Raw genomic sequence first — 25,418 nt, 5'->3', positions numbered from 1 at the left:
CCTAGGTCAGTTCCATGCAGTCTCTCTGTCAGTCCAGAGCCTGTGGCCTCCTATAAGCCCATGTTGGTCATTTCTGTGGATTTCCTTGTGATAACCTTGACCCACCTGGCTCATTCAATCCATCTCTCTCTCTTCAGCTGGATTCCCACAGTTAAGCCCAGTGCTTTGTTGTAGGTCTCTGCATCTGTTTCTATCCATCACTGGATGATGAGTCTCTAATGACAAGGTGGGCTGTTATCATCCTGATTACAAGAGATGGCCAGTTCAGGCTATCTAGCCACTATAGTTAGTCCTTGCTTTAAACATCCTTGTAGAAACATAAGTTTCCCTAGCATTAGGTTTCTCTCTGACACTGAAATACCCCCATCAAAACGTATTTCAAATACTCTCCCCTTCCATACATTCTCCCAGTAAAATCCATCATGTTCCCACCCATGCCAGCACCCAGTCAATTCAGGAGATTTCTTCTATTTTCTCCATTTTAGGGACAGTCATGCAACTACACATACCTTTTTGCAATCCTTGCTACCTTGCCTCTCTGGGGCTGTTGATTGTTGTATGGTTAGTCTTTACTATACAGATAATATTCACTTATGAGTACATACATACCATATTTGCCTTTTTGAATCTGGGCTTCCTCAGGATGATTTTTAAAAATTCCATTCATTTTCTTTCAAATTTCCTGATGCAATTGTTTTTAACAGGTGAGTAACATTCCATTGAGTAAATGTACCAAATGTTCTTTATCCATTCTTTGGTTGAGGGGCCCCTAGGTTGTTTTCAGGTTCTGGCCATTATGAAAAATGCTGCTTTGAACACTGGGGAAAGTACTGGGAAGGTGGGGCATTTTTGGGTCAGGTAAAAACCTTGCACAAGAGAATCTTCCGGGAATCTATAAGGAAGATTCCAGCTTAGAATCCTAACAATATCAGATATGTAGCCTAAACTGGCCATCTCCTATGACCAGACTGGTTCCTAGCCCGACAGTAATCAGAGAGGCATCATCAAGTAACAGATGGTAACAGATGCAGACCCATAGCCAAACATTAGGTGGAGTTCAGGGAATCCTGCAGAGAATGATGAGATAGGATTGTAGGTGCCAGAAGGGTCAAGGACATCAGAAGAAAACTCAGAGAATCAACCTGGTCTCATAGGTGCTCACAGACACTGCACTGAAAACCAGGGTGCCTAAAGGGGATTGACATAGGTCCTCTTCATATATGTTACAGTTGTGTAGAGTGGCTCTCTTATGGAACTGCTGTTAACTTCTTATGGAATGTCTCTGACTCTTTTACTGGTTCTTGGGACCCTACTCCTTGTACTGGGTCACGTTGTCCATCTTTAATACATGGGGAGATGCATAGTCTTACTACAACTTGATATGCAATGTTTTGTTGATATTCATGGGAGACCCTCCCCTTCCTAAACAGAATGGAAGAGGAATGCTTGGGGATGATAATAGAGGGGGTATGCAGGTGAGGGATGGGGAGGAAATGAGTGAGGAGAAACTAAGGCTGCAATGTAAAAGAAAGATAAGTAGACTTATTTTAAAAACAAAGGAAAAGCAAACAAAAAATTGAACTATTTCACCCATCCCTCTGGGCAATGACCTGCTCCTCTATCAAAGCCAGTCCTCCCTCATACCCATCACAACTGCCATGTCCAATTCCAGCATACTTGTACTACTTTGCTACTCCATCATTCTCACCTTTCCATAACATATTTGTTCATCATAACAGCATTGGGAGCTAAGATATGTCATGAAGTATACCCTTTTGCCAAAACAGCTTTACTTATTCATTGCAATGAGCTTTGTTAGCGTTCAGGGTCTCAGGCTTCTACTACAACATCAATACTGGACCCTCATCTAGACTTAGATGAGGATATTATTGGATATCTTGTATATTCTATTATTGCTCAGACTCATGTTGATCCTCTGGCTATGGTTCCACAGGGCTTGTCCTTTCCACCTTCTCCAGAAGCTTACTGATAGTGTATATGTTGAGGTAAACCACTCAAAGCCCGGATCTTGACCTCAGTGGTAGCTGAGTTGTTCAGTCCTGGTCTTTGCTGTGCCTTCTCCTAGTCCAGAGGTGGCAGGCAAGGGGCAGGGTCAGGACTGATTAATTTTAAGGTTCATTTTATTTTCTGTGTAGAAGTATTTTGCTTGCATGTATTTGTCTTTGCTGCATATGTGTCTGATGCTCACAGAGACTGAAAGAGTACATTGGCAACTATCATGTAGATACTGAAAACTAAATCCTGGTCCTGTAGAAGAACAGTAAATGCTTTTCACTGCTGAGCCTTCTCCCCACCATATACTTGTTTATTTTTTAAATGTCATCTTATTTAATTTTAGTATTTTTATATATTTAGAAATTTATCTATATGTTTTAGATTTTCCAGTTTGGTGGAATCTCTTAAAGTAAACTCTAATAATTTTATGAATTTCACTGGTGATTGTCATAATGCTCCATTTTCATGTCTTATTGTATTAGTTTTGGTAACTGTTCTTCCCTTTGGTTAGTTTATCTAAGGTTTGTCAATATTGTTTACATTTTGAAGGAACTGTACCTGTTTCATCGACTCTCTGGTTTGTTTTGCTGTTGGGCTGTTTTCAAATTATTTATTTCATTAATGTCTGCGCTTACTTTACAGCTACTGATTTTGGCATTTGACTTGTTCTTTTTCCAGAGAGCCCTAAGGTGAATCATTGACTAATTTATTGGATATCTAACTGATTTCTTAATGTAGGTACATTGACCTTTAAACATCTCTCTTAGGTCTGTATACATTGCATCACACAGATTTTCAAATCTCAGTTGAAATCTCAGTTCTAACAGACCCTCTATTACATTAGACTTGGTGTTTCTCTCTTGACAATTTCTTTTTATCCATTCATGATAATTTATAGAAAAATTAGGAATAAAAGGGCACAACTCAACATAGTAAAAGTATGTGCTTTCTTTGTTTACTTATACAATTCTGAGGGAAGATTCTTTTTTAGTCTTTGTGGTACCCTACTTTCCACCTGTATCTGAGTTGGCATCTGTTCCAACAGAAAGCAACTTATAGAGATATTGTGGAATATTAATATGTGTTACATTCATTTATGTTGTAGAACATTTATTTTAATGTTTCAAAGATGTGTTGCATTTGTTTATGTTTAATTTAACTGTGAAGCTGTGAAACTTTGCCTGTCTAAAACACCTGATGTTCTAATAGAGAGCTAAGCAGGCAATATTGAGGCAGGAAAAAATGATAGGCATGGCTGGTAGGCAGAGAGAATAAATAGGAAGAGAACTCATGAAAAAGAGATGGAGGAGAAAGAAAGGAGAATGACTTTGGGGTCTAGTCACCCAGCTACATAGCAAGTCACAGAGTAAGGAAGAAAGAAAAGATATGCAAGAAATAGGAAAAGGTAAAAGCCCAATGACAAAAGATGGATGGGATAATTTTATTTTTTGACTAGAAAAAAAGCGAAGCTAAGGCTGGCATTTATAAGAAAGAATAAGTCTCCATGTCTGATTTATTTGTGAGCGGTGAGGCAGACCCCCAAAGAGCAAAGAAAAAAGAGTAAAACAGCCAACAATGTTTGGGTATTCCAACACAGGGCTAGAATAAAAGAAAATCCAATAGCAGAGAGAAAAGTTTTGGTTTTGCTTACAACTCCAGGTTACAGTTTATTATGGGAAAGCCAGGTGGGTCAAGGTTATCACAAGGAAATTCACAGAAATGACCAACATGGGCTTATAGGAGGCCACAGGCTCTGGACTGACAGAGAGACTGCATGGAACTGACCTAGGGCCACTATATGTTTGACACTGTGTAGCTTGATTTACTTGGATTCCTAGTTGTAGAAGTTGGGGCCTGTCCTTATTGCTTTGGCTGACATTTAGGAACGTATTCCTCATAGTAGGTTGCCTTGCTCAGCCTTAATATAAGGTGAGAAGTTTAGTCCTACCTCAACATGCTATGTCATTCTGTGTTGACACCCATGTTAAGGCCTGTCACTTTCTGAACAGAGAAGAAGTGAATTGGGAGGTAGAGTAGGGAGATAGATAGGAAAAGGGAATGGAATTAGAAGAGAGACAATATGTTTGCCCTGTTTTCTTGCTTGCAGGTAACTTTCTCTTCCCTACTTTTCTACACTATGATGAGTTGGGAATTATGCTGCCCACATTGTGTTCCACATTTCTACATTATTAATGAACTATAAGAACAACCTTTCAAAGACATGCCCACAGATCAATGTAATCTAGAATATTCCTTATTCAAATTCTCTTTCAAAATAGTTACATGTTGTGTTAAGTTAACATTAAAAACAACATCTCTTTTCTTATCTATGGGATATGATAATAAAAATGTTTTCTATGCCTATGAACCTTGCATTTCATCTTTTCATGGAGGGACAGATATCTTGTAATTCCTACTCTTGTCTTCTTATTATTCCAACTTTGTTCTTATTGAATTTTCCCAAGTCTTCCACCTTGCCTTCATATTGTGATATTTTTTCCATCAAAAATATCTTTTTTATTATGATTTGGGCTGTGTGTGTGTGTGTGTGTGTGTGTGCGTGCACGCACTAGAGTGTCTATGTGTGTACACACATCTCACAGAACTTTTGTGAGAACTTAATAACAACTTTGTGGAGTCAACTGTCTACTCATAATCTATATGGGTTACAGAGACAGTTTAATCATCAGGTGTAAATGGTAAGTACTTTTTTTACCTGTTGTTCTCATAGTGCCTCCATTTAATTTTGTATCTGTATTTTCTTCATTTCAAATTTATTTGTTGTGTAGACCATTTGTGCTAATTTTTACTTTTCCTGGTGCAATAAAATTGTTTTTTTTTTATAAATTACTCTTCATAATTATGTAATTAGGGGCTGTAGAGATGCTTCAGTGGTTAAAAGAACTTGAGGATTTTTAGAGGAGGGGAGTTTGTTTCTAGAACCCACATCAAGTGGCTCCCAAATTTTCATATCTCTAGCTTGAGGAGAACTGGCATTCTTTTAATATCTGTGGGCACACACACACACACACACACACACACACACACACACACACTCATATGCATGTGAAAATGCACAAATGTATGTAAAAATAAAAAATAAAATAAATCTTTTAAAAATTATTTCATTAACTACAAGTTTCTTTTTTGATTTATTTTTAATTAAAAATTTCCACCTTCTCTCCTCCTCCCATTTCCTTCCCCCTCCTTCTTCCCCTCCCCCTCCCTCTCCAGTCCAAAGAGCAGTCAGTGTTCCCTGCCCTGTGGGAAGTCCAAGGTCTTCCCCCCTCCATCCAGGTATAGGAAGGTGAGCATCCAAACAGACTAGGCTCCCACAAAGCCAATACATGCAGTAGAATCAAAACCCACTGCCATTGTTTGGGTTTCTCAGTCAGCCCTCATTGTCAGCCACATTCAGAGAGTCTGGTTTGATCACATGCTCCATCAGTCCCAGTAGAGCTGGCCTTGGTGAGCTCCCATTAGATCAGCCTCACCGTCTCAGTGGGTAGACACCCCCACCCCCGCGGTCCTGACTTCCTTGCTCACATTCTCCCTCCTTCTGCTCCTCATTTGGACCTTAGCTCAGTCCAGTGCTCCAATGTAGGTCTCTGTCTCTAGCTTCACCCATCACCAGATGAAGGTTCTATGGTGATATGCAAGATATTCATCAGTATGGCTACAGGATAGGACCATTTCAGGAACCCTCTCCTCAGCTGCCCATGGATCTTGCTGTGGACATCTCCATGGACACCTGGGAACACCTCTAGAGTCAAGTCTCTTGCCAACCCTAAAATGGCTCCCTTAATTAAGATATATACTTCCTTGCTCCAATATCCACCCTTCCTTCATCCCAACTGTCCCATTCCCCCAAGCTCTCCCCATCCTCCCCTTCTCACTTTTTTATCCCCATATCCCCTTACCCCCACCCCCAAGTTTCCAATTTTTGCCTGGCAATCTTGTCTCTTTCCAATATCCAGGAGGATAACTACATGTTTTTCTTTTGGTTCACCTTCTTTCTTAGCTTCTCCAGGATCATGAACTATAGGCTCAATGTCCTTTATTTATGGCTAGAATCCACTTATGAGTGAGTACATACCATATTCATCTTTTTGGGTCTGGGTTACCTCACTCAGGATGGTGTTTTCTATTTCCATCCATTTGCATGCAAAATTCAAGATGTCATTGGTTTTTTTTTTTCCGCTGAGTAGTACTCTAATGCATACATATTCCATACTTTCTTTATCCATTCTTCCATTGAGGGGCATCTAGGTTGTTTCCAGGTTTTGGCTATTCCAAATAATGCTGCTATGAACATAGTTGAACAAATGCTTTTGTAGTATGATAGAGCATCTCTTGGGTATATTCCCAAGTGGTATTGCTGGATCCTGGGGTAGATTGATCCCAAATTTCCTGAGAAACTGCCACACTGATTTCCAAAGTGGTTGCACAAGTTTGCATTCCCACAAGCAATGGATGAGTGTTCCCCTTACTCCAAATCCTCTCCAGCAAAGGCTATCATTGGTGTTTTTGATTTTAGCCATTCTGACAGGTGTAAGATGGTATCTCAAAGTTGTTTTGATTTGCATTTCCCTGATTGCTAAGGAGGTTGAGCATGACCTTAAGTGTCTTTTGGCCATTTGTACTTCTGTTGAGAATTCTCTGTTCAGTTCAGTGCCCCATTTTTTATTTTTATTTATTATTATTATTATTATTAATTAAAAATTTCCACTTCCTCCCCACCTCCCATTTCTCCCTCCGTCACTCCCCTCCCCCTCCCTCTCCAGTCCGAAGAGCAGTAAGGGTTCCCTGCCCTGTGGGAAGTCCAAGGTCCTCCCTCCATTCTTTAATTGGGTTAATTAGCATTTTAAAGTCTAGTTTCTTGAGTTCTTTATATATTTTGGAAATCATACCTTTGTTTGTTGCAGGGTTGGTGAAGATCTTCTCCCTATCAGTAGGTTGCCTTTTTGTCTTAATGACAATGTCCCTTATTTTACAAAAGCTTCTCAGTTTTAGGAGGTCCCATTTATTCAATATTGCCTTTATTGTCTGTGTTACTGGGGTAACTACAAGTTTCTAAAGCCTTTCATGTTCTCTGAATGTCCATGTATAACTCTCTCTCTCTTTCTCTCTCCATCTCTCTTTTCCACTACCTCTCCTCTTCTCCAACCTCTCTCTACCTCAACCTGATGATATATTCCCCTCACTCTATTTGTTGAAATGATTATTAACACTATCATGCAATCTTGATGCATACCTTCATAGCATTCCACTCAACCTGTTGCTGTAGTGATGGGAGTCATTCTTTCCAACATCATATAAGTTACCATTCTTGTCAACTCTGTCATTGAACCTTTTTTTTCCCACTAGAACACTTGACCAGGAGGCAGGTACTTGCTTGCTTATTGACCATTGCTCCCCCACTAACACTCAGACCTTGTGAATTATTGTTGTTGGATACAGCTACTGGGTCTCATAACTTGATATATAACAATTAAAGTGTAAGAAAATAATATATCCAGGCTGAGTAATATGGTAAAAGCCTTCACTCATGACATTTATGGGATGGATACAGTGGATCAATACTTCAAGTAATCCTTTTCTACAAAACAGAGACTGCCTTGTTGACATATACTTTGTAATCCCAGCCTCCAAATAAACACATTAAATTCAAAAATGACCTCTAAAGCAGAACAATTGTTAATTATCAGCAACATATATGTCATTGGCTTATTTTTGATGCTCTCACTAACATGCTTTTGGTTTTTTGCTTATTTTCAGACATGATCAGGTGTATCTCAAATTGGACACTAATTCACAAAGTAATGGAAAATGACATTGAACCTCTAGTCTTCTCTTGACTCTAACTCCTGAGTTTTAGTATTTCAAATGTGTGCCACCACTTCTGGCTTTGTTTTTAGCCTTTCTTGATGGGCACAGGTGTGTGTGTGTGTGTGTGTGTGTGTGTGTGTGTGTGTCCATGATTGGATGGAAACAAATCTGTGACTATGTCTGTTCTTGAGCCAAAGCTTGAATGTGGAAGACAAGCAACAACATTAGGTGTTGAGCCTTAATTTCTATTTCGTTCAATGGTTCCTGAGGATTCAAACTCAGGTGCTCATACTTACAAGGCAAATGCATTCCACTGAGCCATCACCTGAGACCAGCTTTCAATCTCTTTAAGTGACTTAATTCTGCCATTTCTTGTAAAATTCACTTTCTCTCTACAACTTCTCAGTAGATCATTTACCCTCAGTTTTCAATTAAATCTTAGAATCTTTGAATTTATATATCCTACTGCTCTTACCCTGACTTAACTCTTACCTTCTTTCTTGATTTGATTCAGTTATTTCTTCAGATAATGGGTAACGGTGCAAGTGTGAAATGGAGGCTGAGACAAGAAGAGAGTGGACTAGACCAGGATCTATTGTGAACACATCACAATAGACATAGGAATGTAAATGAAGTTTGGATGTGAAGGTGGATGTCTAGGCTTGGAAGGTCTCTACTTGTCTGTGTTTTGGAGGCTTGGGTGTTGAGGAGTGACTATTGAGTAGTGGGGGTAACTTAGAGGTGGAAGCCAGTAGAAGGTGATCTCCCTCATAATTACTTAAGATAGTTCTTCAGGCATGATGGAATTAAAATAGTCCAATCCTGACCATGTCCAGAAATCTCTGGCTTACTGTATTGGTGTGATTGCTTTTCCCCAACACTTGCCTCAGTGATTGATACCCAACAGGAGGATGTCTCCTCATGGCATCAGTGGTAAAGCTGTGGGGTGATGAGTTTACTAGTGTTTTTGGTTTTATCAGCTCATTGTCTGTGTATGTGTCATTTGTTACATTGAATATTGTAAATGTCAGTTTGATTTTTCCTAATAAAGGTATCTACCATTTGCACAAAAGTGCAGAATATTAGGCAGTGCTCACTTTTATTCTTTGTAACTAACACTTTCTTCTGCCCTTCACACAGTTTTATATGGATCATGGTTTGAGCACACCCGTGCCTGGCTGTCCATGAGAGAAAGGGACAACTTCCTGCTTTTGAGCTATGAAGACATGAAACAGGTAACCAACATTCTTATTTCAACCACAAACCCTCTCACAAACCCACCCCATGGAGCACCCCACATTCCTCAGTGTTGACATGTCAGTGTTAGGCTCATGAACACTCACTAAATGTTAGATTATTGCTTATGTCCTTTATTGACCTGCATCTGACTTTTCCTCTCCAGCTTCCTAGTCCATTTTCCATGTCTTCTTTACCCTACTTTACCCTAAGGAAGGGAGGGGTAGCTCACACTTGCACTACAGGCTTTTAATTCTGTCTGGGCAACACACTTGATACATCTGATAATGCAGTGGTCAGTGGTTAGTGGGGATAGTAATGTTATTCTACTGTTGTGCCAAAATGTATGTCATCTACCCTTGACTGCAAAAAGAGAGACAAAGGAGAAAACCATCAGTGAGTTCTGGGAGAATACAAGTGCTGGAGTCACAGGAACAGTACTGAGTGCTACACAAATCTGACTGGGCATCTACAGGGTTCAGCCAGCCAGGAAAGATGGTGTTCTGTGCTGTGCATTTTAGGGGGTTCTTCATGATGGACTAGATTACACTACAGATTTCAAAAGTCTTAGTAGAGAATATTTAAAATGTTTCACCATTAAGTAATGCCATATATTTAAATAGACTGGTAGATTATACATTTACCTGATCATTGAAGGTTTCATTTCATTAAAATTTCCAATTGATGGTATAAGTATGTTTAAGTACTTTGGTTATGTCTCAAATATCTCTTATTTTAAAAATTAAAGAAAATACCTTGGCAGTGTGTCACTTGACTGACACACTGAGACATAGAGTCTGTTTCAGGGGTTCTAGATCATCTTTGCTTGTATGGTTGTTTTGAGATCAGTGTTGGCTACACACTGTTTCAAAAGACCATTAAGAAACAATACTTTTGTTATTTTATGTTCATTTAGTTAAAAATACTCCCTCTTGATGATGGAAGTTACAAAATAATCCCATACTAGTTCAGGATTATGTATAATAAAAGTTTATTTATTTAGGGGTAGGCTCACAGATCACAGTCCTCTGCATGAATGGGAAACAGGAACTGAAGCTAACAGACAGAAATGAGAGTCCAAAGAGAGAGAGAGAGAGCCAGCGCACTCTTTACAGCTGAATTTATACTATAAGAGACCACGCCCAAGTGAGCTGGTCTCTTAAAGGCTATTGGATGAAGGAGCTCCCAAAGCACCTCCTCCTTTTGTTTAAATAAGAGAGTTCCAAACCTAATACAAAACTCTACACTAGGAACAGATACCAAGTATAAAGTTAGAATTACAACCTGCATAAACAATATTAAGCAAGGAACATATTCTAATGTTTTAATAAACATTCTATCCTAAGGAGTCTAAGATTGTAATAGAAATGGCTTGACTAGATCATAAGAGAATGGTAATGATGACTATCTAGTCTTCAACCCCATTGAAGACCGGAGAAGGGAGATAATATTACCTGAGTATGCAGGAAGTACAATCAAGCAGCTTCCAAAATGTACAGTAGATGACAGAGACAACTGGCTGCCTAGGCAATCACTCAAAGTCTCATTTGCAATGTTGAAGCAGCCAACTTTGGCAAAGGCCTAGAGTAACTGACAGACCATTTTCAGAGGCAGGGAAATTTTCAGAACCATCTTACCCTGTCTCCGGAAGGTTTGGCAGCCTTTTTTCTTGTATCCTCCTGGGTCAAGTCTGGACTTTGTGTATTTTTTCATTGGTCAAGGAATGGGCAAAAAGCCAGCTGTGCCAAGAAGAAAACAAACTCCAAGTGGAGTGTCTTTGGTGTTCAACACTCTCTCAGGAATAGATCAATGATTGCCAAGAGCAATCGTGTCTCACATTGACAGAATCCTAAATTATTTAAATGTTATGTTCTACAGATCTTCGAAGTGGTTAAAAATTACCTTTTTATGTGGATAGATACAATCTATGTATTTAAAGAACCTGATTAGTTTAACTATATGTAGACAAATGTGGATGACTATTGACCTATAATACTTAATACCTGCATAACTTAAAGACTAAGACTTCATATTAGAATATTAAACAATCTTTAAACAACTGTGCAACGAATGAGTACAATGACCTCAAAATGTAAACAGTGTATAAATATCTTGATCACAGGTAGAAATATATAATGCAATATGATAAATATATCCTAAAATTTTATCAATATACAAATGTCTTAAACACAGGTAGAAGCATGCATGTGTACAATCTGACAAAATAACTTTGCATAGGTATACAAACATGCAGATAAATATACAGTTAAGCAGAAATCAGAGCATATTCAATATAACAAATAGAATTTGAACTTATATCAATATACAAAAATTTGTACCAATGTAAATTGTCAGTAAATAATAGCTCACAAGTATTCACTCTATTACTCACTATTATTACTATTAGTGTGAGTAAGTTCACACTAGTCTACCTATCATCCCATTCAGTTTTCCCTCTTTATTTTTTCTGTTTTTTTTTTTTTTAGATCTCTGGGGTTACATAATTTCTACCCCAACTCCCAACCCTATATGAGTAATAATCTTCCCCAGAATGGTGTGCCTAACCCTACGGACAAAGTTTGTTGGGGAAAGGGGATGTCATCTAGAATTGCTTTGAGCTGTCATGGGGACAATGTTCTTTCTATGAAATCCTGTAAAAGTAAAATGACAGTTAACTTTAAAATTACTGTTTTGTATAATGGCATAAGGTCTCTGAGTAGCCAATAGGGTTTTTTTTTAGTTTGAATATGAGTGTATTTTGCAGCTCTCATACAAGGGGTTTTATATAAGAAGAACACGTATTACGATTCTTAAAAGATGTGTTCAGTGAAGCAGTTACAAAGAACAATTATCATAATCACCTAGCACAAGAAGGCACAAAATCAATCAGGTATTACATTTCCTAGACAGTGGGTTCAAAGAATCAATTACAAATGGAACAAATACCATTATAATCACTAAACAGAACAAAAAACAAAAAAATCACTTATGGTTAATGAATGACTCCTAGGTCCAGATCAAGTAAGGAAATTTTCATGTGTAATCCTTATCTAACATCTAGCTTTTGTCTTATTAAAAATCCTCAAAGTTCAATTTAAAACTATTCTTTTATTAAAAATTTCCATCTCTTCCCCTCCTCCTCCCCCTTCCCTCCCCTCCCTTCCACCCATACCCCCCACTCCCTCCCTCTCCAGGCCAAAGAGCCATTAGGGTTCCCTTCACTATGTTAAGTCCAAGGTCCTCCCCACTTCCCCTAAGTACAGGAAGGTAAGCAACCAAACTGACAAGGCTCACAGTGAGCCCGTCCATGCTGTAGAGTCCAAGCCCATCACCGTTGTCCTTGGTTTCTCAGTCCTCCTCCACCATCAGCCACATTCAGAGAGTCCGGTTTGGTCACCTGTTCCATCAGTCCCCTTCCAACAGGACTTGGTGATCTCCCGTTAGTTCTGTCCCACCGTCTCCATGGGTGAATGCACCCCTCACGGTCCTGACTTCCTTGCTCATGATCTCCCTCCTTTTGCTCCTCATCAGGACCTTGGGAGCTCAGTCCGGTGCTCCAATGTGGGGCTCTGTCATTTTCTCCATCAATCTCCAGGTGAAGGTTCTATGGTGATATACAAGATATTCATGAGTATGGCAATAGAATCTGGACATTTCTGGCTCCCTCTCCTTAGCTGTCCAAGGAACTAGCCTGGGGCATCTTCCTGGACACCTGGGAATCCCTCTAGAGTCAAGTCTCTGCCAACCCTAGAATGGCTCCCTTAATTAAGATATACAATTCCCTGTTCGAACATCCACCCTTCCTATATCCCAACCATCCTATTCCCCCAAGCTCTCCCCATCCTCTACTTCACACTTTTCTCTCCCCATCCTCCCATCCCCCCATCCCACCCCACCCCAAGTTCCCATTTTTTGCCTGGCAATCTTGTCTACTTCCAATATCCAGGCAGATAACTATATGTTTTTCTTTGGATTCACCTTCTTATTTAGCTTCTCTAGGATCATGAATTATAGGCTCGATGTCCTTTATTTATGGCTAGAAACCAATTATGAGTGAGTACATCCCATGTTCATCTTTTTGGGCCTGGGTTACCTCACTCAGGATGGTGTTTTCTATTTCCATCCATTTGCGTGCATAATTCAAGATGTCATTGTACTCTAATAGAGTAGTACTCTAATATGTATATATTCCATACTTTCTTCATCCATTCTCCCACTGAAGGGCATCTAGGTTGTTTCCAGGTTCTGGCTATTCCAAATAATGCTGCTATAAACATAGCTGAACAAATGCTTTTGTAATATGATTGGGCATCTCTTGGGTAAATTCCCAAGAGTAGAATTGCTGGGTCCTGGGGTAGGTTGATCCCGAATTTCCTGAGACCCACCACACTGCCTTCCAAAGTGGTTGCAAAAGTTTGCATTCCCACCAGCAATGGATGAGTGTACCCCTTCCCCCAGAACCTCTCCAGCAAAGGTTATTATTGGTGTTTTGGATTTTATCCAATCTGACAGGTGTAAGATGGTATCTCAAAGTTGTTTTGATTTGCATTTTTCTGATTGCTAAGGAGGTTGAGCATGCCCTTAAGTGTCTTTTGGCCATTCGAAATTCTTCTGTTGAGAATTCTCTGTTCAGTTCAGTGCCCCATTTTTTTTTTTTTGGAAAAGGGACCATATTTTATTCTCATTAACAAAACTAAATAAATTATACACAATTTTGACATTCTCACATTGTTCTTTTTTTCCCTGTGTGCTGTTCTAGCATTTTTTTTGTTTTTTTTTTTATATTTTAAAATTTCCATCTCCTCCCCTCTTCCTCCCCCTTCCCTCCCCTCCCCTCCACCCATACCTCCCCTCTCTCCCTCTTCAGGCCAAGGAGCCATTGGGGTTCCCTAATCTATGTTAAGACCAAGGTCCTCTCAACTCCCCCCCAGGTCCAGGAAGGTGATCAACCAAGCTGAGAAGGCTCCCATAGAGCCTGTCCGTGCAGAAGAGTCAAAGCTCAACTCCTTTGTCCTTGGCTTCTCAGTCAGCTTCCACCATCGGCCACATTCAGAGAGTCTGGTTTGGTCTCATGTTCCATCATGGAGTTGGTGATCTCCCGTTAGTTCTGTCCCACCGTCTCCATGGGTGAACGCACCCCTCACGGTCCTGACTTTCTTTCTCATGTTCTCTCTCCTTCTGCTCCTCATCAGGACCTTGGGAGCTCAGTTCGGTGCTCCAATGTGGGGCTCAGTCATTTTCTTCATCTATCGCCAGGTGGAGGTTCTATGGTGATATGCAAGAAATTCATATAGGAACTGGCCTTTTCAGGCTCCCTCTCCTCAACTGCCCAAGGAACTAGCTGGGGGCGTCTCCCTGGAAACCTGGGAACCCCTCTAGGGTCAAGTCTCTTGACAACCCGCAGATGGCTCTCTAAATTAAGATATATGCTTCCCTGCTCCCATATCCACCCTTCCTGTATCCCAAGCATCCCATTCCTCCGAGCTCCCCCCATTCTCCCTTTCACGCTTTTCTCTCCTCATCTTCCCTTGGCCCCGTCTCGCCCCACCCTCAAGTTACCAATTTTTGCCTGGCGATCGTGTCTATTTCCAATATCCAGGAGGATTACTGTATCTTTTTTTGTGGGTTCACCTTCTTATTATCTTCTCAAGGATCCCAAATTATAGGCTCGCTGTCCTTTAATTATGGCTATAACCGATTATGAGTGAGTACATCCCATGTTCATCTTTTTGGGTCTGGGTTACCTCACTCAGAATAGTGTTTTCTATTTCCATCCATTTGCCTGCAAAATTCAAGATGTCATTGTTTTTTCCCGCTGAGTAGTATTCTAACATGTATATATTCCACAGTTTCTTCATCCATTCTTCCACTGAAGGGCATCTAGGTTGTTTCCAGGATCTGGCTATTCCAAATAATGCTGCTATGAACATAGTTGAGCAAATGCTTTTGTAGTATGATTGAGCATCTCTTGGGTAGATTCCCAATAGTGGAATTGCTGGGTCCTGGGGTAGGTTGATCCCTAATTTCCTGAGAAACCGCCACACTGCCTTCCAAAGTGGATGCACAAGTGTGCATTCCCACCAGCAATGGATGAGTGTACCCCTTCCCCCAGAACCTCTCCAGCAAAGGTTATTATTGGTGTTTTGGATTTTATCCAATCTGACAGGTGTAAGATGATATCTCAAAGTTGTTTTGATTTGCGTTTCCCTGATAGCTAAGGAGGTTGAGCATGACCTTAAATGTCTTTTGGCCATTTGGATTTCTTCTGTTGAGAATTCTCTGTTCAGTTCAGAGCCCCATTTTTAAAATGGGTTAATTAACAATTTGAAGTCTAGTCTCTTGACTTCCTTATATATTTTGGAGATCAGACTTTGTCTGTTGCTGGGTTGGTGAAGATCTTTTCCCAGTCAGTAGGCTGCCTTTTTGTCTTAGTGACAGTGTCCTTTGCTTTCCAGAAGCTGCTCAGCTTCAGGAGGTCCCATTTATTCAATGTTGCCCTTAATGTCTGTGCTGCTGGGGCTATACGTAGGAAGCGGTCTCCTGTGCCCAATGTTGTAGAGTACTTCCCACTTTCTCCTCTAACAGGTTCAGTGTGTTCAGATTGATATTGAGGTCTTTAATCCATTTGGACTTGAGTTTTGTGCATGGTGATAGACATGGATCTACTTTCATTCTTCTACAGGTTGACATCCAGTTGTGCCAGCACCATTTGTTGAAGATGCTTTCTTTCTTCCATTGCGTACTTTTAGCACCTTTATCAAAAATCAGGTGTTCATAGGTTTGTGGGTTAAGATCCGGGTCATCTATTCGATTCCATTGGTCGACTTCTCTATTTTTATGCCAGTACCAAGCTGTTTTCAAAACTGTAGCTCTGTAATAGAGTTTGAAGTCAGGGATGGTAATGCCTCCATAAGTTCCTTTATTTTATTTATTTATTTATTTATTTATTTTGGTTTTTCAAGACAGGGTTTCTCTGTGGCTTTAGAGCCTGTCCTGGAACTAGCTCTTGTAGACCAGGCTGGTCTCGAACTCACAGAGATCAGCCTGCCTCTGCCTCCCGAGTGCTGGGATTAAAGGCATGCGCCACCATCGCCCGGCTAAGTTCCTTTATTTTATAAAATTGTTTTGGCTCTCCTGGGTTTCTTGTTCTTCCATATAAAGTTGAATATTGTCCTCTCAAGATCTGTGAAGAATTTTGATGGGATCTTTAAGGGGATTGCATTAAATCTATAGATTGCCTTTGGTAGAATTGCCATTTTTACTATGTTGATCCTCCCAATCCAAGAGCAAGGGAGATCTTTCCATTTTCTGGTATCCTCTTCAATTTCTTTCTTCAAAGACTTAATGTTTTTGTCAAATATATCTTTCACTTTCTTGGTTAGAGTTACCCCAAGATATTTTATGGTATTTGTGGCTATCGTGAAAGGTGACGCTTCTCTGATTTCCTTCTCTGCTTCCTTATCCTTTGTATATAGGAGGGCAACTGATTTTTTGGAGTTGATCTTGTATTCGGCCACGTTACCAAAGGAGTTTATCAGCTGTAAGAGTTCTTTGGTGGAGTTTTTCGGGTCGCTTATGTACACTATCATATCATCTGCAAATAACGAAAGTTTAACTTCTTCCTTTCCAATCTGAATCCCCTTCATCCCCTTGTGTTGTCTTATTGCTATTGCTAGAACTTCAAGCACTATATTGAAGAGATAATTGGAGAGTGGACAGCCTTGTCGTGTTCCTGAATTTACTGGGATGGCCTTGAGTTTCTCTCCGTTTAATTTGATGTTAGCTCTCGGCTTGCTGTAAATAGTCTTTATTATATTTAGGAATGACCCCTGTATCCCTGATCTTTCCAAGACCTTTATCATAAAGGGGTGTTGAATTTTGTCAAATGCTTTTTCAGCATCTAATGAGATGATCATATGGTTTTTTTCCTTCAGTTTATTTATATGATGGATTACATTGATAGATTTCATATGTTGAACCAGCCCTGCATCTCTGGGATGAAGCCTACTTGATCATAGTGGATAATTTTTCGAATGTGTTCTTGGATTTGGTTTGCCAGTATTTTATTGAGAATTTTTGCGTCGATGTTCATGAGTGAGATTGGCCTGTAATTCTCTTTCTTGGTTGAGTCTTTGTGTGGTTTAGATGTCAGGGTAATCGTAGCTTCATGAAAGGAATTTGGCAGTGCCTCTTCTGTTTCTATATTACGAAATACCTTAAGGAGTATAGGTATTAGGTCTTCTTTGAAGTTCTGGTAGAATTCTGCATTGAAACCATCTGGTCCTGGGCTTTTTTTTGATAGGGAGGTTTCTGATAACAGTTTCTAATTCTTCGTGACTAACAGGACTATTTAGATTGTTCACCTGGTCCTGGTTTAATTTTGGTATAAGGTACTTATCTAAAAAAGTGTCCATTTCTTTTACATTCTCCAATTTTGTGGCATACAGGCTTTTGTAGTAAGATCTAATGATTCTCTGAATTTCCTCTGTGTCTGTGGTTATGTCCCCCTTTTCATTTCTGATCTTATTAATTTGTGTGTTCTCCCTCTGCCATTTGATTAGTTTGGCTAAGGGTTTGTCAATCTTGTTGATTTTCTCCAAGAACCAGCTTCTTGTTTCTTTGATTCTTTGGATTGTTTTCTGTGTTTCTATTTTGTTGATTTCTGCCCTTAGTTTGATTATTTCCAGTCTTCTACTCCTCCTAGGTGAGTCTGCTTCTTTCTTTTCTAGAGCTCTCAGGTGTGCTGTCAAGTCTCCAATGTGTGCTTTCTTTTTTTTTAAAGTGGGCACTTAGTGCTATGAATTTTCCTCTTAGCACTGCTTTCATAGTGTCCCATAGGTTTGAGTATGTTGTGTCTTTATTTTCATTAAATTCAAGGAAGACTTTAATTTTTTATTTCTTCCTTGACCCAGGTGTGGTTCAGTAGTTGACTGTTCAGTTTCCATGAGTTTGTAGGCTTTCTGGGGGCAGCATTGTTGTTGAATTCTAATTTTAATCCATGGTGATCCGATAAGATGCAGGTGGTTACTAATATGTTTTTGTAACTGTGGAAGTTTGCTTTGTTACCGAGTATGTGGTCAATTTTCGAAAAGGTTCCATGAGCCACAGAGAAGAAGGTATATTCTTTCCTATTTGGGTGGAATGTTCTATAGATGTTTGTTAAGTCCATTTGGTTCATTACCTCCATTAAGTCTCTTAATTCTCTGTTAGGTTTCTGTCGGATTGACCTGTCCATTGGTGAGAGAGGAGTGTTGAAGTCTCCCACTATCAGTGTGTGTGGTTTGATGGCTGCCTTGAGTTCTAGTAGTGTTTCTTTTACATAAGTGGTCGCTTTTATATTAGGAGCATAGATATTTAGGATTGAGACTTCATTCTGATGAATTTTTCCTGTAATGAGTATAAAGTGTCCCTTTCCATCTCTTCTGATTGATTTTAGTTTGAAGTCAACTTTGTTAGAAATTAGTATGGCCACACTGGCTTGTTTCTTAGGTCCATTTGCTTGATAAACCTTTTCCCAACCCTTTACTCTGAGTAGATGTCTGTCTTTGTGGTTGAGGTGTGTTTCTTGTAAACAGCAGAATGTTGGATCCTGTTTTTGTATCCAATCTCTTAGCCTGTGCCTTTTTATAGGTGAATTGAGTCCATTGATATTAAGTGTTATTAATGACCAGTGGATGTTAACTCCGGTTGTCATTTTTTATTTGGTAGTAGAGATTGTGTGTTTCCTTTCTTTGCGATGTGCTGGTGAAGGGTCGCTAGATGTCTGAGTTATTTTGGGCAATGCTGGACTCCTTTGTTTGTGAATTTCCTTCTATTACTTTCTGTAAGGCTGGATTTGTGGCTATGTATTGTTTAAATTTGTTTTTATCCTGGAATATTTTGTTTTCTCCATTTATAGTGAATGAAAGCTTGGCTGGGTATAGTAATCTGGGCTTGCATCCATGGTCTCTTAGTTTCTGCAAAACATCTATCCAGGAACTTCTGGCTTTCATGGTTTCCATAGAGAAGTCAGGTGTAAGTCTGATAGGTTTACCTTTATAAGTTACTTGACCTTTTTTCTTTGCAGCTCTTAATATTCTTTCTTTATTCTGTATGTTTTTTGTTTTGATTATAATATGGCGAAGGGATTTTTTTTTTTTTTGATCCAGTCTATTTGGTGTTCTGTAAGCTTCTTGAACCTTAATAGGAATATCTTTCTTTAGGTTTGGGAAGTTTTCTTCTATAATTTATTAAATATATTTTCTGAACCATTGAGCTGTAATTCTTCTCATTCTTCTATCCTATTATTCTTAGGTTTGGTCTTTTTATTGTGTCCCAGATTTCCTGAATGTTTTGTGATGAGAATTTGTTGGATTTGCTGTTTTCTTTGATCAGTGCATTTATTTTCTCTATGGTATCTTCAGAATCTGAGATTCTTTCTTCCATCTCTTGTATTCTGTTGGTTATGCTTGTTTCTGTAGTCTCTGTTCGTTTACATAGATTTTTCATATCCAGCTGGCCCTTGGTTTGTGTTTTCTTCCTTGCCTCCATTTCAGTTTTCAAGTCTTGCACTGTTTCCATTATCTGTTTGATTGTTTTTTTCTTGGTTTCCTAGGATATCGTTTACGGATTTACTCAATTCTTCAAACTTTTTGTTATTCTTCTCGTCCATTTCCTTAAGGGAGTTTTTCACCTCCTGTTTTGTACTTTCATAAAGTCAATTTTTTCTACTTCTTCTTGATTAGTGTGTTCAAGTCCTCCTGTTATAAGTTCGCTGGGTTCTGGTGCTTTCATGTTGTCTTTCAAATTGTTGGAGGAATTCTTGCATTGGTGCCTGCCCATTTCTTCCTCTGAACAATCCCCCTATGGGTCTTCTTTTAGAAGTTCAATTCACCCCAATGAATTCAGTTCAGTCACCCTAATGAATGATGGATCTTCTGGTAGACAGTCATGTCTCCTTGCTGGCCATGCAGCTTGCTGACAAAGGGCCTCCCTTGCTTTAGGCAGACCATTGAAACAGAGGACCTCCCACCTGCCTGGGTGCACTCAATTCCCATCCCCGTGCCCAAACAGGCTGAGCTGTGGGATTTTGTGGCCCTGAAGACTGGAGGATGAAGGGGGGAGGGTTTCTGGGTGTAAGCTGAGAAGGGACAGGAAGAGAGAGGCAGTATCTGGGGAGAATAACCCCTGCAGGAAGAGCAGGAAGTGTGTGTTGGGGGTTGGGGAATATCCGTGATCCCTCCACCAGCGGCTGCCCCGGTTCAGGCACTCACTCACCCCAATGAATGATGGATCTTCTGGTAGACAGTCAGGTCTCCTTGCTGGCCATGCAGCTCGCTGACAAAGGGCCTCCCTTGCTTTAGGCAGGCCATTGAAACAGAGGACCTCCCACCTGCCTGGGTGCACTCAATTCCCGGTCCCGGTGCCCAAACGGGCTGAGCTGTGGGATTTTGTGGGCCCGAAGATGGGAGGATGAAGCAGGGTGGGGGGTGTGAAGGCAATAGGGTTTTTTTTTAAGTTCTTATTTGGAGTTCTGACCAAAGCATTGTAAGAAGTCTCACCATTTCTGCAGCTGGTCCCCAAAAACTGGTCTCATAGTAATACTTTCAGCACCATGATGTCTTAATCAACCAGGTGGAGTCATTGTTGGGGCACCATCTTCTACCTGGAAGTTTCAAAGATTACTACAAGAAAATCTAGTGTTCATTGTTGAAAACTTAAACACTATTCATATAGACATATATTCAATGAAAGATACGATATACACAAAATGGGCATGAAGAAAAGTAAAATATTTCCTTCAAATCTATCTTCTTTCTGTCCCACACCATATGGCTACTGATATGATACAAAAATTCTGGAGGCAGAGGCAGGCGGATCTCTGTGAGTTCGAGGCCAGCCTGGTCTACAAGAGCTAGTTCCAGGACAGGCTCCAAAGCCACAGAGAAACCCTGTCTCGAAAAACAAAAACAACAACAACAAAAAAAAAAAAACAAAAAAAAAATTCTGAATTTTTCTTTTAACAACATGCTTGGATTTAGAGAAGGATATTCATTGTCCAACTCCAAAGCCAGCTGTTATTTTTAATTAGAGATGTATACATGTCTGGATAATCAAATTTTACCATGCAAATGATAAGTCAGATTTCTCTTTGCTTGGTGATTCTTTCTGCATAGCTATCTTTTCATCTTTAGGCATCTAAATGTCCAAGGTCTCTTGATTCTATGAAGATGAGTATTTTCCTTAAAGATAAGAACAGACCCCTTCCCCAACCCTCATGAGGTTTTCTTATGATTGTCACCTCTGTGAATGAGCTCTCATTTCTCTTTCTCAAGAGTTTTCTCTCTTTCAAATCATATCTTTATCAATTTTGATGGTATAATTGTGGAAACAAGTGCAAAACCACTTCCCCAACATAGCACCTCTCCTGGTTTCCATTGTGACGTCAGCATATCCTTGAAATATATCAGCTGATTTAATTCAGAAGTTTTTTTCTATCATCCAATGTCTCTCTGCTGCTGTTATTCATTTCTCATCAGTGTTAAGAAAACTCAAGGTTAATAAAGCATTAGGAAATTTATTTCTGGGTGTATTTTCCACCCCTTTCTGTTTGTTTAGCATATCCTTTATAGTTTGATTATAGGAGAGAGGCTACTGTTTGTTCTGGCTGCCCAGAACCAAAATAATCACACAGAAATCATATTAATTAAACACTGCTTGGCCCATTAGTTCTAGCTTCTTATTGGCTGACTCTTACATTCTTAATGTCCTACATTCATAAAATATTTTAAATGCCATATTCTGTTGTCTTTGAAAGGTTTGAAGAATACATATCTATCTGAAATACATCTCTGTACATCTAGAAAATCTAACTAACATGGCTACAAAATTTAACTATTACAGATAATTATCTATAGCCTATATTTCTTAATTATATATTGCATTTTTAAATGAGCTGGACAAACACAATACCTTAATCAAGATCAGAAATACAAATACACCATATAACAAAATTGACCTTAAATTTGTATCAACAAACCAAGATCCATACCAATGCAAATCTCTATAGCATATCCCCTTTTAAATGTAAAGACACATTTATAGACAATGTTGGGAATATGGGCATTGTTCTGTCTAAACTTCTTCCTGCTGTTTATTGGGTGAAGTAATTTTTTCAGGGGTGTTTAAGGCAACCTTTGAGGAGGTCTTAGTTTATTAAACCACATTAGCCTGGAATGAATTCACAGGTTCTCATCTTCTGTGGAAACAAAAGAAGAACCTCTTTTCCAAAGCAACATATCCTTAGACCCAAATTCTGAAGTCTAGATATCTTAATACTATACATGCTGATTTAGCTTATCAGCCTGTACAATGAAATGTCTTTCTGTATTTAGCGCTTCACAGTCAAAAAATTCAAAGAAAACATAATAATATACATAATCCAGATTCTCTGAGTATATTTCATCTTTATATGGCTTATTTTTATTCTATTACTTTTTCATATTTATTTTATTATCTTTACTCCTTTAATCTATGACTGTCTGTATTGTCTCTTTAAAGACATTGTTTTATTTTTTTAAAAACCATTTACTTCTTTTTATAACTCTCTATACTCTTTCTTTTCTTTCTGAAGCCTATGCACATTTATCAAACACTGTGGCCCATTTAGAGGTCTTTCATGTCTGAATGTGTCCTATTGTGTATCTGTAATTCTTTGGTATCCAGGAGATCTTAAAATGTTATGTGCTTCTTAAAGAACTCAAGCTGAAGCTTTCCTAGGATATATATGGTACTTCTGGCTTGCTCTGCACATTCCAAAATGGTGGAAGTCCCTTAATGCCTGAGACTGCTGGGTGGGAGCCATCATCACCACCTCAACTCTGATAACTAGTTGGCCCATGCTGCCACCAAGTAACTTGCAGTACACTATCCATAAACCCCATTTAAATGCTCAATAGTCAAACCTCCCAAAAGAACCAGAGCCATTTGTGCTGGCGAACTAGGAAGCTGCTGTTTGTTTTTGTTAAAGAAGTCACACAGATTTTACTGCTCCCCATGGCACCTTACTCACTGCAAGCCCATCTAGAAAAAAATGTGGATACCAAGAAACTGTGCCAAACTCTGTTCTTTTATGTCAAGAATTCCTTTTAAAGCTCTCTCAGGTTTTTAAGTGGATTTAGTCCACCATGTTGGTGTGCCAATTTGTAGGAGGGAGGCTGCTTATTTGTTCTGGTTGCCCAAAACTGAAATAATCACACAGAAACCATATTAATTAAATCACTGCTTGGTCCATTAGCTCTAGCTTCTTAGTGGCTGACTCTTGCATATTAATTTAACCCATTTATATTAATCTGTGCATTGCCATGTGGCTGTAGCTTACCAACTAAAGTTCCATCTGGCCCTAGCAGGGCTACATGGCTTCTCTCTGATTCTGTCCTTCTTTATCTTAGCATTCAGTTTAGTTTTTCCTGCCTAGCCAAGTTCTTCCCTGCTATAGGTCCAAAGCAGTTTCTTTATTTATTAATGGTAATCACAATATACAGAGGGAAATCCCACATCATTCACTTTGATTTTTCTATAACTGCCTGACCTGTAGGTTTGTTTGATATACCTGTAATATACTTTATATTATAATAAGCAAAAAACTGTTTCATTTCATAGAGACGTATGCTGAGTCATTATCTGTCTTTATGTGTATAGGTATACCCATGATAGCCATAACTTCTAATAAATGTGTGATTACTGAAGCAGCCTTTACTGAGCTCAAGGCAGTTGCCCATTGAAAACCTGAATAAGTGTCAATGGTATGGTGTACATATTTTAAATTCCATAAAGTGGAACACATCCATCATCAGATCTCATTCCTTTGATTACCCTTTGTGTTACTCCCTGCAGGTAATGGTATTTTGTCATAGAAAGAGAAATTAGGACATCTCTTTATAATCGTTGTAGCTTGTTGGCAGGTAATAGAAAACTTTTTTAAACCTTTGATATTGACATGATGTTTCTTGTGAAACTTTGAGGCCTTCAGCACACTTCCAGCCAACAATCAGTTGGATCTGGCAGACTCATATGGGAATGTATGTGTGTTATGTATATGGTACAAAGCCTATTACTGATTATGTCTTGAACTTGAATGAATAATGAAGTCAATTATATGGTATAAGTTCAGTGGTTTCAATATGCAAGACAACTCTTTCTGCATACTGCAAATCAGTAACTATATTAAGAGGTTCTTTAAAATCCTTTAGTACCATGAGAATAGCATATAACTCTGCCTTTTGGTCAGAATTATAAAGGTTTTGTTCTATCTTACTTAATTCTTCTGATTTTTAACCTGCATTTGCTGATTTTTTTTAAAATTTATTCATTTACTAAAAATTTCCACCTCCTCCCCTTCTCCCATTTCCCTCCCACTCCCCTCTCCCCCTCTCTATCCAGTCCTAAGAGAAGTCAGGGTGCCTTGCCCTGTGGGAAGTCCAAGGCCCTCACCCCTCCATCAAGGTCTAGGAAGGTGTGCATTCAAACAGCCTAAGCTCCCAAAAAACAGTACATGCAGTAGAATCAAAACCCAGTGCCATTATCATTGACTTCTCAGTCAACCCTCATTGTCAGCCACATTAGAAAGTCTGGTTTGATCACATGCTCATTCAGTCCCAGTCCAGCTGGCCTTAGTGAGCTCCCATTAGCTCAGTCCCATCATCTCCATGGGTGGATGCACTTCTCACAGTCCTGATTTCCTTGATCATGTTCTCCCTCCTTCTGTTCTTCTTCTGGACCTTGGGAGCTCAGTCCAGTGTTCCAATGTGGGTCTCTGTCTCTATCTCCATCCATTGCCAAATGAAGGTTCTTTGGTGATATGCAAGATATTCATCAGTGTGGCTATGGAAGAAGGCCAGTTCAGGGACCCTCTTCTCTGCTGCCCAAGGACCTAGCTGGGGACATCTCCTTGGACACCTGGGAACACCTCTAGAGCCAAGTATCTTGCCAACCCTAAAATGGCTCCCTTAGTTAAGATATCTTCTTCCCTGCTCCCTTCCTCCACCTCAACCATCCCATTGCCTCAAGCTCTCCACAATCCTTCCCTTCTCCCTTCTCTCTCCCCATCTCCCCTTCCTCCACCCTACCCCCATGTTCCCAACTTTTGCATGGCGATCTTGTCTACTTCCAATATCCAGGCAGATAACTACATGTTTTTCTTTGGGTTCACCTTATTATTTAGGTTCTCTAGGATCATGAACTATAGGCTCAATGTCCTTTGTTTATGGCTAGAATCCACTAATGAGTGAGTACATGCCATATTTATTTTTATGGGTCTGGGTTATCTCACTCATTAAAGTGGTTTCTATTTCCATCCA

At 39.4% G+C, this 25,418-nt stretch overlaps 1 protein-coding gene across 1 annotated transcript in view; it reads left to right on the top strand.

Annotated features, from left to right (window-relative positions):
- The window catches only part of LOC119820499 (sulfotransferase 2A1-like), a 58,735-nt gene that overhangs the window by 7,759 nt on the left and 25,558 nt on the right, over nucleotides 1–25,418 (top strand). Inside the window, exon 4 of the mRNA XM_038338890.1 lies at nucleotides 8,986–9,080. Within this exon, the coding sequence (XP_038194818.1) occupies nucleotides 8,986–9,080 (95 nt within the window). The remainder of the gene's footprint in view (nucleotides 1–8,985; nucleotides 9,081–25,418) is intronic.

The sequence above is a fragment of the Arvicola amphibius genome, chromosome 8, assembly GCF_903992535.2.
Source record: "Arvicola amphibius chromosome 8, mArvAmp1.2, whole genome shotgun sequence".
Lineage (NCBI taxonomy): Eukaryota > Metazoa > Chordata > Mammalia > Rodentia > Cricetidae > Arvicola > Arvicola amphibius.
This window is presented reverse-complemented; position numbering and strand designations above follow the sequence as displayed.